Source organism: Sinocyclocheilus rhinocerous, unplaced genomic scaffold (assembly GCF_001515625.1).
Source record: "Sinocyclocheilus rhinocerous isolate Xijiao unplaced genomic scaffold, SAMN03320098_v1.1 scaffold953, whole genome shotgun sequence".
Classification (NCBI taxonomy): Eukaryota; Metazoa; Chordata; class Actinopteri; order Cypriniformes; family Cyprinidae; genus Sinocyclocheilus; species Sinocyclocheilus rhinocerous.
The window spans coordinates 1,111,758-1,133,261 of NW_015643169.1; the positions used below are offsets into that span (position 1 = coordinate 1,111,758).

General features: G+C 37.1%; 1 protein-coding gene across 14 annotated transcripts in view; it reads left to right on the top strand.

Annotated features, from left to right (window-relative positions):
- Positions 1–21,504, top strand: part of LOC107757045 (nuclear factor 1 X-type-like) — a 94,140-nt gene that overhangs the window by 29,598 nt on the left and 43,038 nt on the right. For 13 of the 14 annotated variants that reach the window (XM_016574407.1, XM_016574414.1, XM_016574411.1 and 10 more), the window contains one exon: positions 11,700–12,231. In XM_016574407.1, the coding sequence (XP_016429893.1) occupies positions 11,700–12,231 (532 nt within the window). Of the gene's footprint in view, positions 1–10,961; positions 11,112–11,699; positions 12,232–21,504 lie in introns of those variants that run through there. The other variant, XM_016574406.1, reaches the window with a different exon arrangement.

The following is a 21,504-nucleotide window of genomic DNA, read 5'->3' on the forward strand; positions in this document are numbered from 1 at the left end:
TTAAAGGGGTCATATGATGCGATTTCAAGTTTTCCTTTCTCTTTGGAGTGTTACAAGCTGTTCGTGAATAGATAAGATCCCTAAAGTTGCAAAGACTAAAGTCTCAAACCCAAAGAGATATTCTTTATAAAAGTTAAGACTCGTCCACGCCCTCCTAAAACGCCTCGTTTAAACACGCCCCCACATGTCTACGTCACTATGTGGGAAGATTTGCGTAACACCGCCCAAATGTTCACGCAAAGAAAGAAGGTGTAACTTTGATTCTCGCTGTAGTATTGTACAGAAACAGGCTTATTTGGCTTGATCCAGTAAAAAAAACACCTAGAAATCATCCAGATGTGTTTAGCAACCACCCACAATGGCATAGTACAGCCATTGGCAAGTTTTGCATGGGTTAGCAGCACCACACTTTTTCCTTAACTATTTATTTATTTAGCCTAATAGTTTATGATTTTCTTTGTATAGCATTTACTCTTTATCGCTCTTGCTTCTGTCCATCCAGGGCCCTGTAGGTTTAAGTTTGAGAGACCACAGATGAGGTGGTAATATCTTGATGTGTATGGAGAGGCTGTTTCTGGCTCTGGTTGTGTCTTTAGGGCTCTCAAAAGAGCTCCAGCTGTTTCAGATTTTGTTTCCAAACTCTGGGAAGCTGATGATGCTTGTGGTTGTCTTGAGAATAAGAAGAACTGTAAATATATATATATACACACACACACACACCTTTTTGTTCCCAAGCAGGCAGTGTTAGACACACAAGGAATAAAATGTCATTAACTTGAAGTTGTGGGTAGAAAGCTAATGCACTTGCAAAGATACTGCCACACAAACAGCACTTTCTCCCTCTCACTTAAACACACACATTCTTACCCCAGCTGCAGTATGGGCGTGCACACACACTCACACACATTCTCTCCCCCTGGATTAAGCTTACTATAATGGGAAAGCCCTCAGTGCATGCAGTGTTACCCTCTCATTACCACTGCACCTGTCCTGAACTGACAGAACTAATGCTGGACAGCACTTAATGAGAGAAAGCAACTGACAGATGAGACAAATACTGACAGAGAGAGAGAGAGTTTACTGTCAGAAATGAAACGGAAATGATTTCTGAACTTGTAATGTCATGCAGCAATCAAAGTGTCAGTTTTTTATACATTAATGTTAAAAGGTTTAAGGTCTGTTTAAGTATCTTATGCTCACCAAGGCTGCATTTATTTGATCAAAAATGCAGTAAAAACACAAATATTGTGAAATATTAATATATATATATAACAGCCAATGTTTGGCAATTATTTTGACAATTATTTGGATATTATTATAGTTCCAAAATCTATTGACAGTCTATTATTAAAAAATAAGCAATTTTCTAGTCAATATTGTGTAGTGTTTATTTATATATCTCAACAATTTTGTGATTTATGGAGTCATTAAATGGTATTGTATATATATTGGTTATCATCAGCTCTTTAGACATCAGCTTTATTTATAAAAAAACCCCACTAATTAATAATTCATTAAGTGATTTAGCCAAAACTCTTTTGTCAAAACCTCTCATTTTCTATTACATACTAATATACACACTCCTCCATCAGCTCTATTTTCTCTTTAACAATGGATTTCCTCATAGTCATTGTACCTCACTGTGCATGTGTGAGTGTCATGCAGATAGTGGCCATTCACTCTCACCTTTGCCATTGTAGTGTAATTATATCCAGTCATCACAGACTGTGCGTGAGTGTGACCGGTGAGGCATTTGTGTTTTGTGTTCGTGTTGTTGATCTAGGGCTTGCACGGCTACTCGTTTTCTCTAGTCATCCAGAAAAGTAGTGGACTAGTCAGCAAGCCAGTGTTTACCTTATGTAAATGTGCTGCCGTGCCACTGCAGAGTGTGTCTGTGCAGCTGAGATGTGAAAATAAAGCTTAATCTACACAGGCCCAAAGCATTGTTGTAGAAATAATCACCTTGTTAGTATAACAGATTGTAATATACAAAATGCACTTAGTCTTAAGACAGGGTCAATCCAAAGGCTGCAATTTACATAAATAAGTATATAGTCTATTTGCAATGTGAACTTCAGAGTGAAGAGTGGCACTGTGTTCATTTACACACATGCAACTTATAATACAGGGTTTTCAGAGCAGCTCGGTTCACAGTAAGTGCTGCTTCTCACAAACTTGCATAATTGCAGATATTCTTGTGGACAGTTTACACCTTTTCAGGAAATATTACACCAAAGTAAAAGCTTGAGGATCTGGCTAGGATGTTAGTAGCTTCAGAGTTTGAACGTTTGAAAGGGGTGATATTAAGACAAAAATATTTGTGTTGTACCTTTCAGTGTTAGTTGTTTTTTTTTAACCCAAGACCCTTAAAGGAATAGTTTACCCAAAAATAAAAATGTACTTAACCTCAGGCCATCCAAGATATACAGTGGGTATAGAAAAGAATCACCCCCCTTTAAAATAATCACATTTTGTTGATTTCCAGCCTGAAATGAAGATGGACACAGTTTTTGTTTTATCCGGCTGTATTTACTCAGTGCAACTTATAACATTCAAGTGAAAGATATAACACTAACATGTCAGAAAAAATAAAAAATAAAAAAACAGAATCACTGAGTTGGAAATGCAGTGAATGGGTGCCGTCAGAATGAGAGTCCAAACAGCTGATAAAAACATCACAATAATCCACAAGTAATCCACACCACTCCAGTCCATCAGTTAACATGTGAAGTGAAAAGCTGCATGTTTGTAAGAAACAAATCCATCGAGGCATTTTAACCATTGCTTCTGGCCAAAATACCAGTTCATCATCCATAACATCGCTTCCTCCAGTGAAAAAGTTCATCACCTGTTGTTTTCTCACATCAAATGCACCAACGTATTTGTTTAGAACAATTTTGGACTTTTTTCGCTTTAAACGGTGCTTAATATGTTCATATTTCTCTCCTGATTCAGACGAGATGACTATTTCACTGGAGAAAGCATGCAATATTATAGGTCGAGGACTTGTATTTTAGCTGGAAGCAACAGTGTTGGTTGTTAAATTATTGAAATTTTAACTTAAAATCTCAGGGGGTACATCAAGTGAAGATTTTATATCTAAGCGGTTTGGCTTGACATAAAGGTTTGGGAATCCCTGCCTTAAGATATTGCAAGATGGATGTGCATGAGAGAGAAGAGTGTGTGTGTTTTGTGTTTACTTTACACTTGAACTGTTAGTGGAGTGTTTGTGGGTATTTAGTGCATGTTTGTCAGTTTGATCTTTGCACAATTACTGTAAATACCCTTAACGCAAATGCAAATGAAATTGCGCTGTAGCGTGCAATAATGAAGAAGTGCTTGGTGTGGTGTAATAGTGACATAACAATACAGGCTGGTCAGGAAATAGGGTTTATATCATCTGTGAATACACTGAAGCATGAAGATTTCCCATAGAAAGATGTGAGACAGACGAGTTTGTTTGATAGAATAATTAAAAGTTGAGTGACAGAAATGTAGGGAATTAGAGTCAACACTAGGGAAAAATGGGAGAAGAGAGAGTTTAGGAGAATGATGGAAAGAGAGATAGAGTGGCAGAAAGACAGGAGGTGGTGGGTGCCTCATTTACATAAAGGGTAGGGCACGATGCCCAGTTTAGGAGAAGGGTTGGCACCTCGCCTCGCCGAGTGGCGGAGGTATAGAAAAGAATGAGAATGAAAGCGAGGGTGGAGGGGTGTGCGTTGGAGAGCTCAGAACATCTCTAGTTTAAACCTGGCACTTGGCACTGGAGCTGCTGAAATATCAACCATAATTACATGCAGTTGTTTACAGGTTGTGATTGGATGTATATGAGGTAACCCGACTTCCTAGTGACTGAGGAAGGATATCAGTCTTACATTGTGTGCGAATAAGACAACGACAAATGATAAAGCTCTGCCATGCAAAAATTATTTTCTGTCGTGGGCAACTGACCGTGATAGAACTTTTTGTTAGTCACTTGGATGTATTTGTGCGGCGTTTTGATGCATAGCCCCGTCCACAGTTGCATCTTATTTACATTGATGCATTTTATTTTAGTTGCATTTTATGTCGTGATTTTAGTAGGATGGAGAGCCGACGGTCTTGCTTAAGAACCGATGCCTTGGTCCATCACTGAACAGAGGGAAGGACAATACTTAATTGAATGAACATTAAAGTTTTTTAGTGATTGTTAAGGTGAGTAAAATGAAGCGTATGTAGCTTTCAGCAGTCTTGCTAACTTCTGATAGAGCCACTGAATTAAATCATCCCATCCGTGTTAGGAAACACACCAATTTTTACAGTCTAGGGCTGTCACAGAAACAGGTGCGATTTCTGAAGACAACAATTTTTCTGATGTCTTTTTAGTATAATTGCTTGCAACATCTATTATTATAATCGCTTATGGCGTTTTTCACAAATAGGGATCAGTATGGCCTGAAACTCTGAAACATGTTTTCCTTTTAATCAAATTGTCAGTGAAAATGTTTATTTATTTTTTTTACATTTTTACAGCTAAAAAAAAAATAAAAAAAAATAATAATAATATTAAAAAAATAATAATGAGTGACAGCTGCTAATTTAGCCTAATAATTAAGCTGTGGTTATTACCATAGTGAATTGAATAGATGATGTCAAAGCGATGACAATTTTATTTGATACAGTTGTGAAGGTCAAGACCTTTGTGATGGGACAGGCCAAAACTGACACTTTATGTGGTGGAATGATAGAGATATTGGTTTAAAACTACATTTTAATGCTAGGTTAATTTTATGTATAACAATAGTTTATAATAAAAGTATCATACGGCTCACAAAATATATATATATATATTTTTTTTCATCAAAAAACAAAACATGGGATTTGTGCCTCTAGGCTACTGTGATTTTTATTTATTTTTTTAATAAAAATTTACTTTTACATACTATCGCTGCCCCTATCAAAACTCTTTGCATTTTAATATTAAAAACAATATCTGCTGCCTTTATGAATCATTTACCTTTAAGGTCGTCCACAAATGGAGATCTTGTGTGTCGCTCTCTCTCTCTCTCTCTCTCTCTCTCTCTCTCTCACACACACACACACTCAGACAGAGGGGAGAGTGCAGTGCTCCCACAGTAGGCAGTATCAATATTTAGTGTGGTTGGACAGTCGGAGCGGTTGTATTTAGTCGCTGCGTAAGCGGCTCGATGCTGTGGTGTCACGCCGTGCTAGTCTCGGCATTTTTTCCAGTTTACACTTCATCAGTCTGTTGAATGATCTCACCCATCCAGTCCAGTTCTCTGATCTACAGACACATGTTCCCGCGGACGGAAACACCCTCATTCATATGATGAATGTTTCTACGTTCGTAACGGTATTTAACAGGCGTCTCTAAATAGAAATCAGAGTGTTATTCTTACAGCTGTGCTCATGTAGCTAATAGACAGACTGACACCTGAACAAACGGTAATACTGTAAATTATGGTATCCAAATCACATCTAAATATTTATATTCATAATAATATCAAATTTAGTGTGTGGTAGCTATTGAATAACTTTCAGGGGATAGACTAACGTTAGTTTGAAGGAAATATGTTGTGATTCGCCTTGTGCAGGTTGTCTTTTGGCGCTCGTAGTCAAATGTCAACTAACTTTTTTTTAAAGAAAAACACAATTTCTTTGTGATATGTAATTCTATAATAAAGCAATAAATAATGAAAGTTTTTTTTTGTTAGAATTCTGACGCAAAAAGCTCAAGAAGCACACTGTTGCTATGGTTACTCCCTCAGTAGAAACCTGTGAGAACCTGTTTGCCGGCAGGTGAAACACTATTTGAGTAGGCCTAGCCTATATGTGGTAGGCTAACTGAAAAATTACAAAAACCTAAAATATCTACTATTTGTAAAATCTGTAGCCTAAAAAAATTATTTGTACGACTGCCAACATTTTGTTGTGACATCCTTTGGGTCGGTCTGCTAGTGTGGCAATCTGAGAAACCGCAAACGGTGCCTCAGGTGTATTTATTTATTTATTTTTTAACAAAATCTCAACAGCTTTTCTGTGTGAATTAGGAATATTTACCCGTGGAGCTGAAATCACATAAATTACACCCAGATGCATCTTGGAAACGCGTCTGTTTATAAAACTGAATGAATTCCACATAAAGCACCGCCGCGCTCCGTCTCTTTGGAAGTAAAAATAATTGTAATTTATTTGATCCTCAGGTTACATGCTTTGGTTAAAAATCTTAGCTTGGGCTACACAAGCTGCTTGCTTTCTACGTGCATAGACATATAGGCGTGAATCGCGTGATGAAATATTTTCCTATTTTACAGCTACAGCACTATATTTATGCATGTTATTTAGTCTATATGAGAGACAAATTATCACTAGCAGACCGACCTATTAAAGTCATCTGTCACAGTTTAGATCGTAGATTAATGACTCATGATTTTTGTTTTAAAACATAGCCTATGCTTGAATTGGTTGTCATTATGAATGGAAAAGGTTTATAGAAGATTTCGAAAGATGGTTATTTAAACATTAAATAGTTTAATAGTAATAGCCTATATTCTACAAAGATATTCTTCGAAGAAATTTTAAAAAATGACGGTGTAAAAAGCCCTCAGTGTCAAACCGATTTGGCAGCGCACATTAAAGAAATTGCTTCATAAATTCGGTTTATAGCTAGATAAAATATGGAAGGATGCACAAGGGGCACGTAAATATTGTTTTTTAAATATTTTACTAGCGTATTTTGATTTTTCAGTTATTAAATGTCCCAAAATGGTAGCCTACGCTATTCGGCTGGTTCCCAGTTCCTGGAAATATTTCTTTGATGATATATTCGATTTCGTTTTTTCCATTTTTGTACTTTAGAACTAGAAAAAAATAAAATATTATTCAGGAAATGTGCAAATTATGGTGATGTTCTGTAGTGATCCATATGAATAGATTTGGCCTTTTCATATGAAGAAATGCTCTTTTTTTCGCCTGTTGTGAATCTATTTTCATACAAGTTTCATTATATTTTGTGGGAAAGATTTCTTGCAAAAATTCCCTAGTTCATGTCAGATTTCTCGGCTCTCTCGCATCAGCCGCGCGAGTGTCTGCTTCACTCTATCCGCAGCCTTTTTTTCTGTCTCGCGCCAGTGAAGGAGCTCGAGCTCCTGCCAACGCGATTTAAAAAAAAAAAACCGTTAGAGGTTTACAGGTCCGTCATTTTAGGCGATTAAGAATATCATATAGGCTATTGTTTCTAAAAAAGTAAAGAAAATAAAGCAATGGAAAAGACTAAAACACAATCATCTTAAAAGAATAGAGGCCAGAGGTATGGTATCTTTTTTTTATACACTGTTTACAAGGAACCGTTTTTTTTTTGTCGTTATTGTCACTGAATTTGTTTCGTTACCTTACGTTTCGGTGTTACGTAAAATAAAAAAAGGTTACTTTTGAGTAACAATTAAGACTGTTTTCCTGTGTTGTTCAGTGAGGTGGGTCAAACATTTATTGGCATTGGCTAGAATAAAGGGCAACCATACAAACTAAAATCTTTAAAAATGTCAGATATTACTGTAGCTAATGTTAGACATTTGATGAGCCCCCACAAAAAAAAAGACCAGAGTGGAAATTTGATAAAATTCATAAATGTTAGGCTATAGGACACTTAACTTTGGTGGGATTCGCGTATCCTGCATGTGTGGTGTAATATAGAGTAACAGGATATTTCAGCACGGATTCTGGATATAGTCTGAGTGTGCGCGCTGCCGAATTTTCTTTTCACCATCTCAGCCCTTTTCTCTCTTTTTCTGGAAGTAGGCCTTGCTATAGCTACAGACAAAAACACACAAGCAGTACGCAGCAGAGTGAGACAGCCTTTCGTAGAAATCTCGCTTTTTTTGTCTGTCTCTCTCTTTCTCAAACTTTTTTTTAAACTTCCTCTAGCGCTCTCCTTTTTTCTTGCGTAAAGCAAAGGTCGCTGACTGTTTAGAGAGGAGAGTGTCATACAAAGATAAGATAGGCTGTGGTATAAAAGAGTTTCAATAAGGGCATTCGGCAGTGAAAAAATCCAGCAAGCTTGCGGGGGAACATGCGCAAACGCTGTTTTATAGGCCATTTATGCTTGCATACTAATTTATTCTCATGATAACAACACAAAGTTCATGCTGTCATAAAGTTTGCGTCATCCAAAATTATGTCAGATTTGCTGCAATCATTCAACCAATAATTCAAGCAAGAACAATGAATTTGTTACTGACACTTTTTCCCCTCATGTCAGACACTTTCAAACTCTTTGTTTGCAGACATGGAAATTACTTCATGTAAATAAATGTATCAGACACAAAATCCATGTAGTCTGTCAAACCAAATTAGATACGAACTGTAGCAACATAGGCAAAAACGAAATACCAAGACACCTTGATCTGTACAAAGTCAACTGATATGAATTGTGAAGAACTTTCCTTTCATTTGGATTGGAATTATGCAAAGTGAATTGCAAGCCAATGGAACATTTAAAAACAAAATGACACACCAACCTGACGGTCGGCTTTGTTTGTTAGGAAACGCTGCATTTACATAGCAGGCGCCTACTGGCAACAGCATAGTCTGCAGTGAGTTGCTTTGAGAATGAGGCTGCTTCGCCCGGTGGTCTCAGATGGGCCTGCTGGTCGCCCTAAGGTGTCGCGTAGCCCTGAGAGAGTGGCATATGTTGCATAAACTCATTGTAGGGATTAAACCAGATTAAGTCACTTGACACGAATCTGCTCAAGCTAGCGATTTCCCTGGCTCTGTCTATGGATCATAACAGATCATTGCGAACAGGGATTGACTGAATTCCTTTAATATGTTGTATATAGTTTGGAGCAGGATTTAATCATTGAATGTTTTGTGTGCTACGGCTCAGGGCCAGTGTGAGAGAGTTTCAGGCCAGTTCATGAAACTGTGACCAATGCTGTGTTGTCATTACATCTAGTGTTCGTTGATAATGTAGCCTACATGTGCCTTTGCAAACTAAAACATTTGGCTTTCAGTGATGTGTTGAATATTGTTATTGCAAATCTTGCTGATTTAAATATATGAACATGGTAGCTGGCTAACTTATGTGAGGACTTTGAAATTGCGAGATTGATTTGCACTAGTCTTGGATGCATCAGTTAGAATGGGTTCAAAAGAGTAAATCACGGTATGTCACTGTTTTCCTGTAAAAGGGTGTTTATAAAATACAATCCATCATGTTTCATTATTAATTTCATTATAGCAGTATAATTCTATTATTGCAAATTAATCTATTATTTTTATTATTATAATTTTTTTGTAAAGAATACTTAATATTTTATAAATTATATATATATTTTGAAACTTTTTTGAGGTTGGGCTATTATTTGGCATTTATATAAATTTTTGGTGAACAATACTTAATGATAAATGAAAACTATAAATATATTTCTTTAATAAAATGTAAAATTTTTGGTTACTTACTGTTGAAAATACTAGCAAGACAAGTAAAAGTTAATAGTTGTAAGTTAATTGTTGAATCCTGCTATAGAGTTGCTGTTTTGTAAAAAGCATTATAAGGAGAATAGGGATTTTAGTTTTTTTTTTTTAAGGAAACAGCTATTAATACACTTTCTTATAGAAGCATTTTAATGTGAAATACTTTTTTGTTGTTCTTAAAAAATAAAAAAAAAACCTAAAACATGTTTTTATTGTGTCCAAACGTTCATATCTGACGTGGTCACATTCTCAGATAAAGTTCAGAGAGATAATGTTGTTCTGCTGTGGACCATGTCTCTGTCTTTGCTCTTTGCTTGTGTGCCGAATCTAAAGGCAGCTGCTGGTCTGTAGCGTCTGCTGGGAGTTCTGGCCCGCGTGTTCACACGCCGCTCAATGGAGGGAGGGGACGGGGCAAACGGGGACACTGCTGTGTGCTCGCGCGATGGAAGTGATGGCAAGTGTATTGGTGAAAATGGCAAAAGTGCGTGTGTGCATCTGAGCTCGGTTCTTGAAGACAAGAGGAGGAAAATGGAGGTAAATTGGGGTGGGAATGGAATACGGCAGCGCCGCAGATTGGCGCATGTAAAATTAATGTGCTCTGGACTTTGCAGTTGCACAAGATAGGAACTTGTTAATTTGGCAAAGTGAGGAGCCAACCTACTGACCGAACCCTACACTATCTCCCCCCGCGCTCTCTCGCTCCATCTCTTTCACCCTCCCTCCGTCCCTGCTTCCCTCCCATTCAGCCCTTCAAGCGTGCGCGTATTGGCTGAGCGATCGGGCACCCGGTGCCAAATAGGTGGGCTCAGCTTCGCGCTGGCACACTCTGAGGCAATGGCTAGGAAAAGAGCATGGAGAGGAAGAGAGAAATAGAGTTGGAGAGGAAAAAGGGGAAAAAAGGAAGCTTCTATCGGGTTTGCCAGCGGTCGTACGCGCTCTTCCAACATTGATTTGGTTCTCTCGTTTTTTTTTTTTTGCGCTCACCATTCACTCCTCTCTACCCCCTCTCTGTCTCTCTCTCTTTCTCTCTGTCTATCTCCCATTCTCTGTCTATCTATCGCTCTCTGTGTGTCGAATGCAGAGCACGCATATCTGAACAAACACCACTTACTGCTTTGCCAAACGTTTTTTTCCTCTTTGTTGCGGTATTTGTGTATTTGTGTACGTTTTTTTCTCTAACAGTGAGTACAATACTTTTAGATTACGAGCGATTTCATTGTCCGCTTTCTTGTGTTCATATGTAATATTTAATTTTTGGTTTTGGTGGCTGGCAAAATCCCCCTTTTTTTTTTTTTTTGCTAACTTTTTTCCCCCTCTCATTTCCCCCTGTCTGTTTTATGTATTAAATATTCCTCTCGTGCATTTCTTGTTTTTGTACCTCCAGAGCTGTCACTGTTTGGCTCCTCCAAAATTTTCTGAATTTTTTTTCATCTTCGACTGGACATTTTTACAAAATTGTAACTTTTTCTTTTTTTTTTTTCTTCAGTTTTTTTACCTTTTGCAACAACATAAAAAAAACTCTGATATTGTGCTCTAATAATTGGGGCATGTAGTGTCGAGTTAAGTGGGGAAAAGACATTTCACTTGTTTTTCCACTCCATTTCGGCCAGCAGGGTTTATGATGAAAGTGCAGAATGGTAACTACAGACATTTTTAGTTGTTTTGCTGCATGGCTTGTGCGTTTTGTCTGTGGTGTGCTGCTTCTGTGTCTGTGCTGTGTGGCGATGTAGTTTGGATCAGGATGTGCGGTAGCAGGGGTTGGTTGTGCGGTTTGGCACAAGCGACAGTGAGCAGCTGTTGCGGACTCTTTACGTCTGTTCCTCAAAAACATCATTGTCTGTTTTGAACTGAGAAAGGATCTTTTGAAATGCAAAAATGTCTTTGTAAAAGAATGCAGAAGAAAAAAGTGAGGTTACTTATAATTTAGTATGTTTTAGTTTTTTTTCTTAATAGCATGTCGGTAGTTTTATTATATATTTTGGATAGGAATTCTTGTTCTAAATTCTAAATTAGCATAACATTGTCTGTATTTATGCGATGCTTATGACGAATGTTTGTGTATGTGTGTGTGTTTGTCATCCTGGCAAACAAGCACTCACATGTTTCCCGTACCTTCCTTCACAAAGCGCCACCGAATAATGCTCCGAGATTATAACGTCTTCTCCTCTTCCCTCCTCTCCTCTCCCCTACTTCCCGTCTCTCCCTCCATCTCTCCATCCCTCCAGGATGAATTCCATCCCTTCATCGAGGCTCTCCTCCCGCACGTGCGGGCGTTCTCCTACACCTGGTTCAACCTGCAGGCCCGCAAGCGCAAGTACTTCAAAAAGCACGAGAAGCGCATGTCCAAGGACGAGGAGCGCGCCGTCAAAGATGAACTCCTGGGCGAGAAGCCCGAGATCAAGCAGAAGTGGGCGTCGCGGCTACTAGCCAAATTGCGCAAGGACATCCGGCCGGAGTTCCGTGAAGACTTCATGCTCACCATCACGGGGAAGAAGCCGCCTTGCTGCGTGTTGTCCAACCCCGACCAGAAAGGCAAGATCCGCCGCATCGACTGCCTGCGGCAGGCCGACAAGGTCTGGCGCCTAGACCTGGTGATGGTGATCCTGTTCAAGGGGAGCCCACTGGAGAGCACGGACGGAGAGAGACTGGTCAAGTCCCCGCAGTGCTCGAACCACACCCTGTGCGTGCAGCCACACCACATCGGAGTGTCCGTCAAGGAGCTGGACCTGTACCTGGCCTACTTCATCCACATGCCAGGTCAGTGGGTTAAGCTCTCTTTCTCTGGCCTTACGGCTACTGATACTTGAATGTGTTTATTTAAGAGGGGTCAGAATTCAGGGTAAGATGACACCCACATAATTACCATCACATCCAGCACACTTATAAACACTTGCTTTGAGTGTCTGTGTTCTGCAGCCAGAGAAGAAATTACACTTCAAACAGGGTTCCCACGGTCATGGAAAAGTCTAGGAATTTTAAAGTTGTGATTTGTAGGCATGAAAAAAATTACAGTAATTTTAAAAAGCATGCAAATGTATGTATTTAATATATAATCTGTTTGGCTATGCTCTATATGGAAGAAATCCTGTGTTGAACTGCATTCAGATCTCATGGTGATTTTGTGCTTTGTGGAAACATTTGTACACTAATAAGAGCTATTTTTAAAGTGGTGATTTATAGGCACAAAAAAGTCTTAACAATTTTGAGTAATTCATGTAAATGTATGCATTTAATTTATAATCTCTCTGGTTATGCTCTTTATAGAGTAAATCATGTCCAGATGCATTCAAATCCGAATGATTTTGTGCCTTATGGAGACATTTGTACACTAAAACATTGTTTAAATCTATTAATTCTACAGATTAATACCTGCCATGTAAACGTAAATCCTTCCCAGAAATTTAAAAATACAAATTAAATTGAAACCCTGCTAAAATGTGAATAACTCATATTTCTGCCATTTTTATACTTTTTGTGATGTTTTATTGTTTATAATAGGATGCTTTGTTTTGTTGTGTGACAGTGTTTAATATAAATAGTATGTTGGTTGTATTCACAAGAAAACACAAGACGGGTGGCCTTTTCAATTCTTCAGTGCCATCTTGTTTTCTCATTGGCAGTGTGTTTTAGAGTCGTATCCTTTTGGAGTGAGTATATGTGTGTGTGAATTCGTGGATAAGTTACTAGGACAGTCTCATACGCTCACTGCCAAACACTGTTTCTGACACGGCTAACACTCTCTCTGTTGCACACAAGATCTGACTGGCCAAACACACTCAGGCCAACTGATCCATAATCCTGTGATTACAAATCTGAAATTGCTTTCTTGCTTTCTTTGTTTTTTGCTGTTGTTGCTAATTCAATTTCATTTTATAGTACTGCAAACAAACCACAATTATGGAAAATAAATTGCATATTTTCCCCATTTTTTCCATGGCATAATAGTTAAAACCATTCATTAAAAGAGCCGTTAACAAAAAATAAGCAGCTAAATTTTAAACCAGCTGAACAGTTTCCTGTCTGTCTTTCAGTCTCTTGGTCAGCGCACGCACTGGTTCACTCTGTGCCCAGCAGGGTTGGCCATTGCGCTGCCCGCTCAGAATGTTTAGTGCTGTGCTGTGGTCTTATCTTATCAGGCTAATTCCAGTGTGCACTGCTGCTTTTATCAGGCTCCAAATAGCCTCGCAGGAGACTGGCACCCTGCAGGGCAGCTGCGCACAATCCCCAGGCCCTTGGCATTCTGTGCCAGAGCTCAGGGGGCCTTTCTCAACCCCAGACGCACCCAGTCCCCATGTGCTGCCCTGGTTGAGGGCGTTCAGTATTTTTTTTTTGCTGTTATTTTATTCTTGATTTCAGTTGTGCATTCCTAACTAACACCACAATTATCCTAATTTGAAATAGACTGACAGTTCAAATCAGGTATTTGTTGTGTGTGCCAAAAAAATATCTCTGCGTTCTTTGTCTTGAATGCAATGGCTCAGCTGTTTATTTAATTTATTGGTTTGCCTTGTGTTTATTTTGTCCTTGTGATTGTTTATTCGCACAAACTCTATTTATCACTATTAAATGTGGCCTTCGTTGTCACACTCTCAAATCGAATATTCCTCTTTTGTGTCCATAAGAAAGCAAGAGAGAACAAGAAAAAGGACGGCTATGGGAGTCGCTACAGTAATTGCTCTAGTTGGCACTATTGCAACGCCATTGGTGCGGGAAGATGTGTGTGTGTGTGTGTATGAGCTCAGGGCACTCATTTTCAGCTCTCTTTCTTGCCGTTTTAAAACACAGAAACGTAACCGTTCACTTAAAAAAAAAAAGTGTACTTCACTAACCTAAAACAATTTTTTCTTGTTAATGCAGTAATAGGTAGCTGGAGAGTTTGGCTTTTTTCTTATTAAATGCTTTCCATTTTAAATGCCTAAAAAATGGATCGCCAGAGTTTGAACTGAAGCCCGAATCTTAAACCACTATCCTGTGCTTAACAAGGTTTTGGGATTTGATTCGAAAATGTTCCATATTTTGCTAAATTTAGACTTATTTTTCTGTCTTAAAATGAAATGTGAAATGAATCGTTTCTTTATACAAGACTGTAAGTAGTAATCCAGGTGTATTGAAGGTAAATGCATGTTAAATGTGTTTCCATTAAGAATGGTGATTATGGGGAAAGTCGTCCTAATAGAGGGATGTGGCTTTTGGGTAAAGAGAATATTAATTTTATATCCAGGGCTGTATTATTAGTGCTGCTATTATATCATTATTATGAGAACATAATATAAACTTTTTTCCTACTTTAACACTCCACACAGGAAATGTAATATTTAGCCATTGAAGAGGTGTGAAAAATTAGCTTTCTGCCATTTTATGTTTAACTGCAGCTTTTAGAAATAAAAAATGCCTGTTAAATTTATAAGAAAAATCTTAATAAAACATCTGTGCATGCTAGTGCATATATTTTTTTTCTGCTAAATTATTGATTCTACTATATATTGTAATTTTTATTTATTTTATAACTTATTACACATCAGATTATTAGTAATAAATGAATATATTGTTTTTTGTAAATGATGTTTTATTTTAGTAATTACTACTATATTTTCTAATTGTTTATGAAAAAAAAAATAGAGTACAATACATCATTAAGGCTTGACCCGTTTCTGAAATGAGCACATGCATAAGAGCATGCAGTAGTGATTTCTCTCTGTCTGGATGTGGCATTGTGGGAGTGTTTTGTTTGGAAATGAAATGTTTGGAATAGCTGTTAAACAGATTATTTCAGCAGTCGTCATTCACTTCGAGCCAGTGTACATAACGCATCTCTTTTTCTTTCATCACTCTTCTTCGAAGTGCCTCCTCTCTCCTTCTTTGTTTCCGTCACTCATCCTGTCTTCCTGGCTCTTTCTGAAAGTCTGATAGACTGTTGAAATGGAAGGAAAATCCACCTCCTTAGGTCATAGTTCATTTTTTTTGTAGAGAATCTCCTCTTATTATTTTCCGTAATCCTACATTTGTCCTATATTTAGGACTGTGCACTTCTCTGACTCACCTGGGCTTTGGGTTTATTGCTTAAATATGCCACCGCGGCGCTAAGCTTCTGGCATGTTTTCACTATTTTTGTGATCTTTAAGTCTTCATTTTTTATTTATTCCAATGGATTTGTTCAAGAAAGATGTGAAGTATAACTGTAGATCTGCATGTTACTCTGGGTTTTACTTTCTCAGCATTTCTCAGCTCCCCACAGACATTTATGGGCTTTTTAAGAGCACAAAGGAAGGACTGTAAAAGTGAAACATGTTAACACAAACATACCAGTATCAGCTCTACTGAATGAGCACCTGCTTTTAAACTCGCATGAGGGACAGACAGAGAAGGAAATGTAAAAACCTGAAACTGAGGTGAAAAGAGGTGAGCGTTTTCTCTTCTCAGTAGCTGCTCTTTCTGTAGTTTTTTTTGTGTGTTTAACATGAAATCTGTGTGTCTACATTGTGCTATTTACAATTTATCTGAGATAATTTTGCTTATGATATTCAACATTCTGAATATCAATCCTTTCATATCACTCTATTATAGATCATTTCGGATCTATAATAAAGATTGTTTTTTAACGGCATTTTAAAATGTATTATTTTGGTAAGTTCCATTAATTTCTATGAATCATTTCAAATTTTTATTTATTTATTTATGCAGTCCTTACATGAATTTTTCATTCATTAAAATGTTTTAATACAAATGTAAAAAGGTAAATGCTGTTTAACACATTGAATCATTGTATTGCATAATACATATAAATGTTTTTCTTGTTAATTCATGTTAATTTAGTGAAAAATCAGTGTTAAAACATGCATTGATTTATTTTTTACTTTTATTATTTTGTGTTATTTACTGTTATAATGTTATTATTTATAATGTTACAATTTATTTTCTTATTTTAATTACACATTTTCAAAATATTTAGAATATTCTTTTTCAGATCAAATTTTATATATAATATATTATTCAAAATGTTTTGAAAATGTGTAAGAGTGCGTGTGTATATATATATATAAATATATAAATATATAGATAGATATACACACACGCACATATACACATACACATTTTCAAAGCATTTTAAATGTAATATTAATATAGATAGATAGATAGATAGATAGATAGATATAGAACTTGCTCTGAAAAAGAATTTTCTAAATATTTTGAAAATCTGTAAGTGCATCTTATTAAAATAAGAAAATAAGTTGTAAAATAACATTTCCTAATATTGTCAGAAGGCTGAAAGATTGAAAAGAAAAAAGTAAAAAAGTGTTTGTGTATGCCTGGAGAGTAAGAGATAGAGAGACCGTAATGTGGCCCACTCACAACGACTCTGGTTACGAGTCAAGAGAACACAGTGCCGAGCTCAGTAACAGCGCAGGCCTACTCATTACACACACACACGCAAATACAACGCAAGAGCCGTGGAAAGTTGAGCCATAACTCCAATCTATAGGAGTTGAAGTTCTGCATTAGTGCAGTTAGATTGAATTCTCATGGAGCTCATTAGATAAAACCTCTTTAGAAAGGGGAGAAAGGGATGATCAAGATTGCCGAGGGGCGAGAGAGAGGGAGACGGAGAAAAGGCGAGGGAATGGGGGCAGCCTCTTCTGCCATTTTTTGGCACGATGTACGGTGAGCTCTATGTAGAAGGTGCCAGAAGCTCATCGCTGCCAACCTCTCTCCCTCTGATCCTTTCTTCCTCTCCCTCTCCCTCTCTTTTCACCCATTCTCTGCTGCTCTCTCGGGGGGCTCAACCCCAGCGTCGGCCCGTCGTCTTGATATGTCCTTCTATTTTCAGCTCAACAGTTACGTCAATTATTTTTTTATACAATTAGATTTTTGTTTTGCATATTTGTGTGGACGTGTGTGCGGGGAGGTGGCGCTTGTTTGCTTGCTTTTTTTTTTTTCAAGATCGACTTTGTAGGACATCGAAAACTTTTTAATAGGAATCTGGATTCTGGTTCCACTTAGCAATTCTGGTTCCTGAACGATTCCTTCAACAATTCTTTTAATACGTTTGAAGAAATTACTCTTTCAAAAATTATTTAAAGTTATTTAATAATTTATTAAGGTAAATGATATAATTATATTGCTGCATATATATTATTAGTATTGTTTATATACTAAACAAAAAACATTGTAAAAGGTTCAGTATAAGACTGAAGGTGACTTGCTTGTTCAGGGAGTCAGTTAACTCATTTTGACCAATTCACTTAATGAAGGAGTCATTAGATTGAATCAAACTCATAACTAACAATTCTATTGAATCATATTTTTTTTATTCCAAAAAGCTTTCTATGTTCCCATTGTAGAAGTGCACTATAATCACAGTCTTGATTAATTAATTTCATCAGAAAAAGTGTCTGATAATGGGACAGTTACCAATATAAATTTTTTTTTTTTTATATTTCAAGTATTTGGTCATATGATATCATATAATATCAAGTATTTGGTCATATGATATCATATAATATGAAGTATTTGGTAATATGATATCGTGAATATTTAGTACTGTTTGTAGTACTGTAAAACTTTATTGTGGGAAAAATTTGAATAAAACTGGCTTCTTAGAGTTGCAAATCGAATTCCACTGTTCATGCTGTATGTTTAATTTCTTTTGTTGTGACACTATACGTTCTCATTTAAAAACCAAAACAAAACACCACAGGTTTTTCAGAATAACCTGAGCCGTTTCCTAAAGGTCAGTTTCTGTTGGTCTCCCATGGGCTTCACGACTCCAAATGTTTCCTCTTCCAGCAGATGCACGAAGGGCACAAAACTCAGTGGCTTGTCTTCCTCAGTGAAAGGCCGAGCCATCATAAATCAATTCTTTCTGGTGTTACTTAAAGCATGCGAAAATGTGAAGGTGTTGTGTTTTTTTGGAGCTCCTAGTTAGGGAAAACCGTTGACAAGCACAACAGAAACAGCAAATCAATTCTGGCATGCGTTTGTGTGCAAGGGAATAGGCCTGGAAAGCAGTTTGGACACAGACCTAGGCCGCCTCGGTGAGCGGGAAAGAACGCAAAGAACAAGGGATGAAACCGGAGAGGAAACGGCAAGGAACAGGGGGATGGGATAACAAGGGAAAGAAAGGCTGTGTGTGCGTGTTTCATAATAAGAGTGTGAAAAACAGGCCTGTAAATGAGAGTGTGTAAAGCTTCATGGCTCTCAGCTCCAGAAAACCCCATTCATCAGACAGGAGCATCTTCCCGCTCTTAAGACAATGAAATGCAACCCCCACCCCCCCCGGTCTGTCGGAGCAGAGGAGAGTCGGTCGTTTGTTTACAGAGATAACAGGATAAACGAGAGAAAGAGAGAGTGCGAGAAATAAAGTGTGTGTGTTTTTGTGTGCTGAGACAGAGGGCCCCTGTATGCCACCGGATGAAGTGATGGTGGGATAGCGCATGATTAGTATGTTAATAGGCAAATATAAAGTGTTTGTGTGTCTCTGTGTGTGTTGCATTAGATCACTGCAGGCCTTATACATATGCATCAACATACAGAAGCGTTTTTGTTTGTGCATACGGGTGTGTTGAGCTCTGTGTGTGCTTAATTATGAGTTCCCATAGAAGAATCGGTGTGTATTTGCATGCGTACATGTTTCGGCATACATTTGAGAGTGTATATATGTGTGTGAGTGAGTGTGTGTTCAGTCCTTTGGCACCTGTTTGTGGTATTCAGTTTTCTGTTTTTCTCTTTTTGCAAACTTTTTGACAAAGGTTATGCTACTTTTATCTATTAAAAAAGCATAAAATGGCTAGACAATACATTTAGTGTTCTGTGTTGACACTGTTGAAAAAGACTTTAGTTACGTCACAGCCATTAAATGTGATTTTGATACTTGCTGATTGGTAGCAGGGGAAGGGCATTCTCAGCCTAGAGAGCAAGATAATCATCAATGTTTGGGGTTTTTCCCCTAGAAGAGAAAATATATTTGTTGTAAACTGGTCATTTTATTTATTTTCATTTTAACTATATCAGCATGCACATTATATATTGATATTCCTCAAACATACTGGTCTAGTGTAATTTACAATTTTCAGATTTTTCATGTCTTTTTCATATAAATTTTCAAACATAATGTGAAAGCATTTTTCTTTTTTAAAGATATTAGTTTGGAAGTGTCTCATTGACTTTCATTATTGTTCATGCAGAGTATTCAGCATTTAAAATCTGAAAATTAATTGTTATTACCTTACTTGCATATACACTCTTCAAAAGTTTGGGGTTGGTAAGAATTTTTAAAAATGTTTCTAAAAGATTACTCTTATTCTCACCAAGGCTACATTTATTTAATCAAAAATACAGTAAAATAGTATTATTGTACAATATTTTCACAATTTGAAATAACTCTTTTTATTTGAATATATGTTAAAATGTAATTTATTACTGTGATGTAAAGCTGAAAGCTATGAATTTTTAGCATCATTACTCCAGTCTTCAGTGTCACATGATCCTTCAGAAATCATTCTAATATGCTGATTTACTGCTCAGGAAACATTTATTGTTATCAATGTTGAAAACAGTTGTGCTGCTTCTAGGGCTGTGAATCTTTGGGTAGACGGCGATTCGATTCGATTCACGATTCATAGGTTTTCGGTTCGATTCAAGAACGATTTTTGCAAATTCAGAATGATTCAATTCGATTCGATTCACAATTAAATTCGAATCGAATCGTTTTAAATCGATTACTGTCCGAAATCGACGATTCACGATTCAAAAATCCATGTTCAAGATCGATGCATTGCATTGTCAGGGTTTGTAATCGATGCATCGAGAAAACGAGTGAATCGTTACAGCCCTAGCTGCTTCATATTCATGGTGCATTTTTTCAGCATTCTTTGATGAACAGAACATTAAAAATAACAGCATTTATTTGAAATGGAAGTCTTTTGTAACTAGGGTTGGGTACCGTTCACATTTTAACCGGTACGGTACCTTTTTTCGGTACTTTACTCTCTGTGTAATTACAAAAACATTTATTTCAGTGAAAAAATAAGCCCAAAAGCCTCAATTTCAACATTTTGAACAATAGGGCCCTACAAACCTTTTCCCCCCCCCCCCCAGGAATTTTTGTTTTAATTTTTCAGAAAAACAAATGAAGGCATTAAACATTTATTTTAAATCAAATGAAAATTAAACCCTTTTATTTTTTGGCAAACAAACTGAGATTTACCGTTGAAATTAATACATGGAAGAAAAATTGTGTGAGTATTCCTTTAAAACATTTTTTAATAGGCTAATAATTGTATTATTTTTTTATACAATTAAGTGATTAATCTGGTTGTAATTATTTTTATCATTTAATTGGTTTATTTAAATTTGATAGAAAATGGAATATTTAAAGATGTACATTATACTGTACAAAAGTAATACAAGAGTAATATATTTCTGTTACATGTTAAACCGTACTTTTATTTTGACGGGTTGCCATGAAGTTTCTGTATATACAGAATGATGATGCTAGTTTTCTCAAATGAAACGGTAAAATTCTCGCGAAATGACTCTCACAGCAGCTCTGGGGATTAAGTTTTTGTTCATGCCGTCGTATAGTGAGACGCAGAGGCCGAAAATTACCGCGAGCGTCACACGTGCTTCAGTATTTGTGTGGTAAACAAAACCGCGTTTCCGCCATTCATACATACAGAGGCAAGCGGAACATGCAGGATTCATATTTAAACCGTCCTTTTGCATTTTAATATTCACAGACACTAGTTCATACTGCGATTTGAATTAAGTGGCAGTGGCTACTTTTGATTTATTCGTCCAAAATTTACGAATTCCGTGGCATTCTGCGCGTTTTTATGAATGGACTCCACGATCCCGTCCGCGTTTTCGCAGAAACCATATGGCCCTAGAAATGTAAACACGCTTCAGAACATTTAGGCTTGCCCTGTGTGTTGTTTGAACGAGTTGCAGGGGTGACATCACGCCACAGAGTCTCTCTTTCTCTCTCTGTAGTGTATGCGCCCAGATGCGTTCTCAGGTACCGAAATTTGGCAC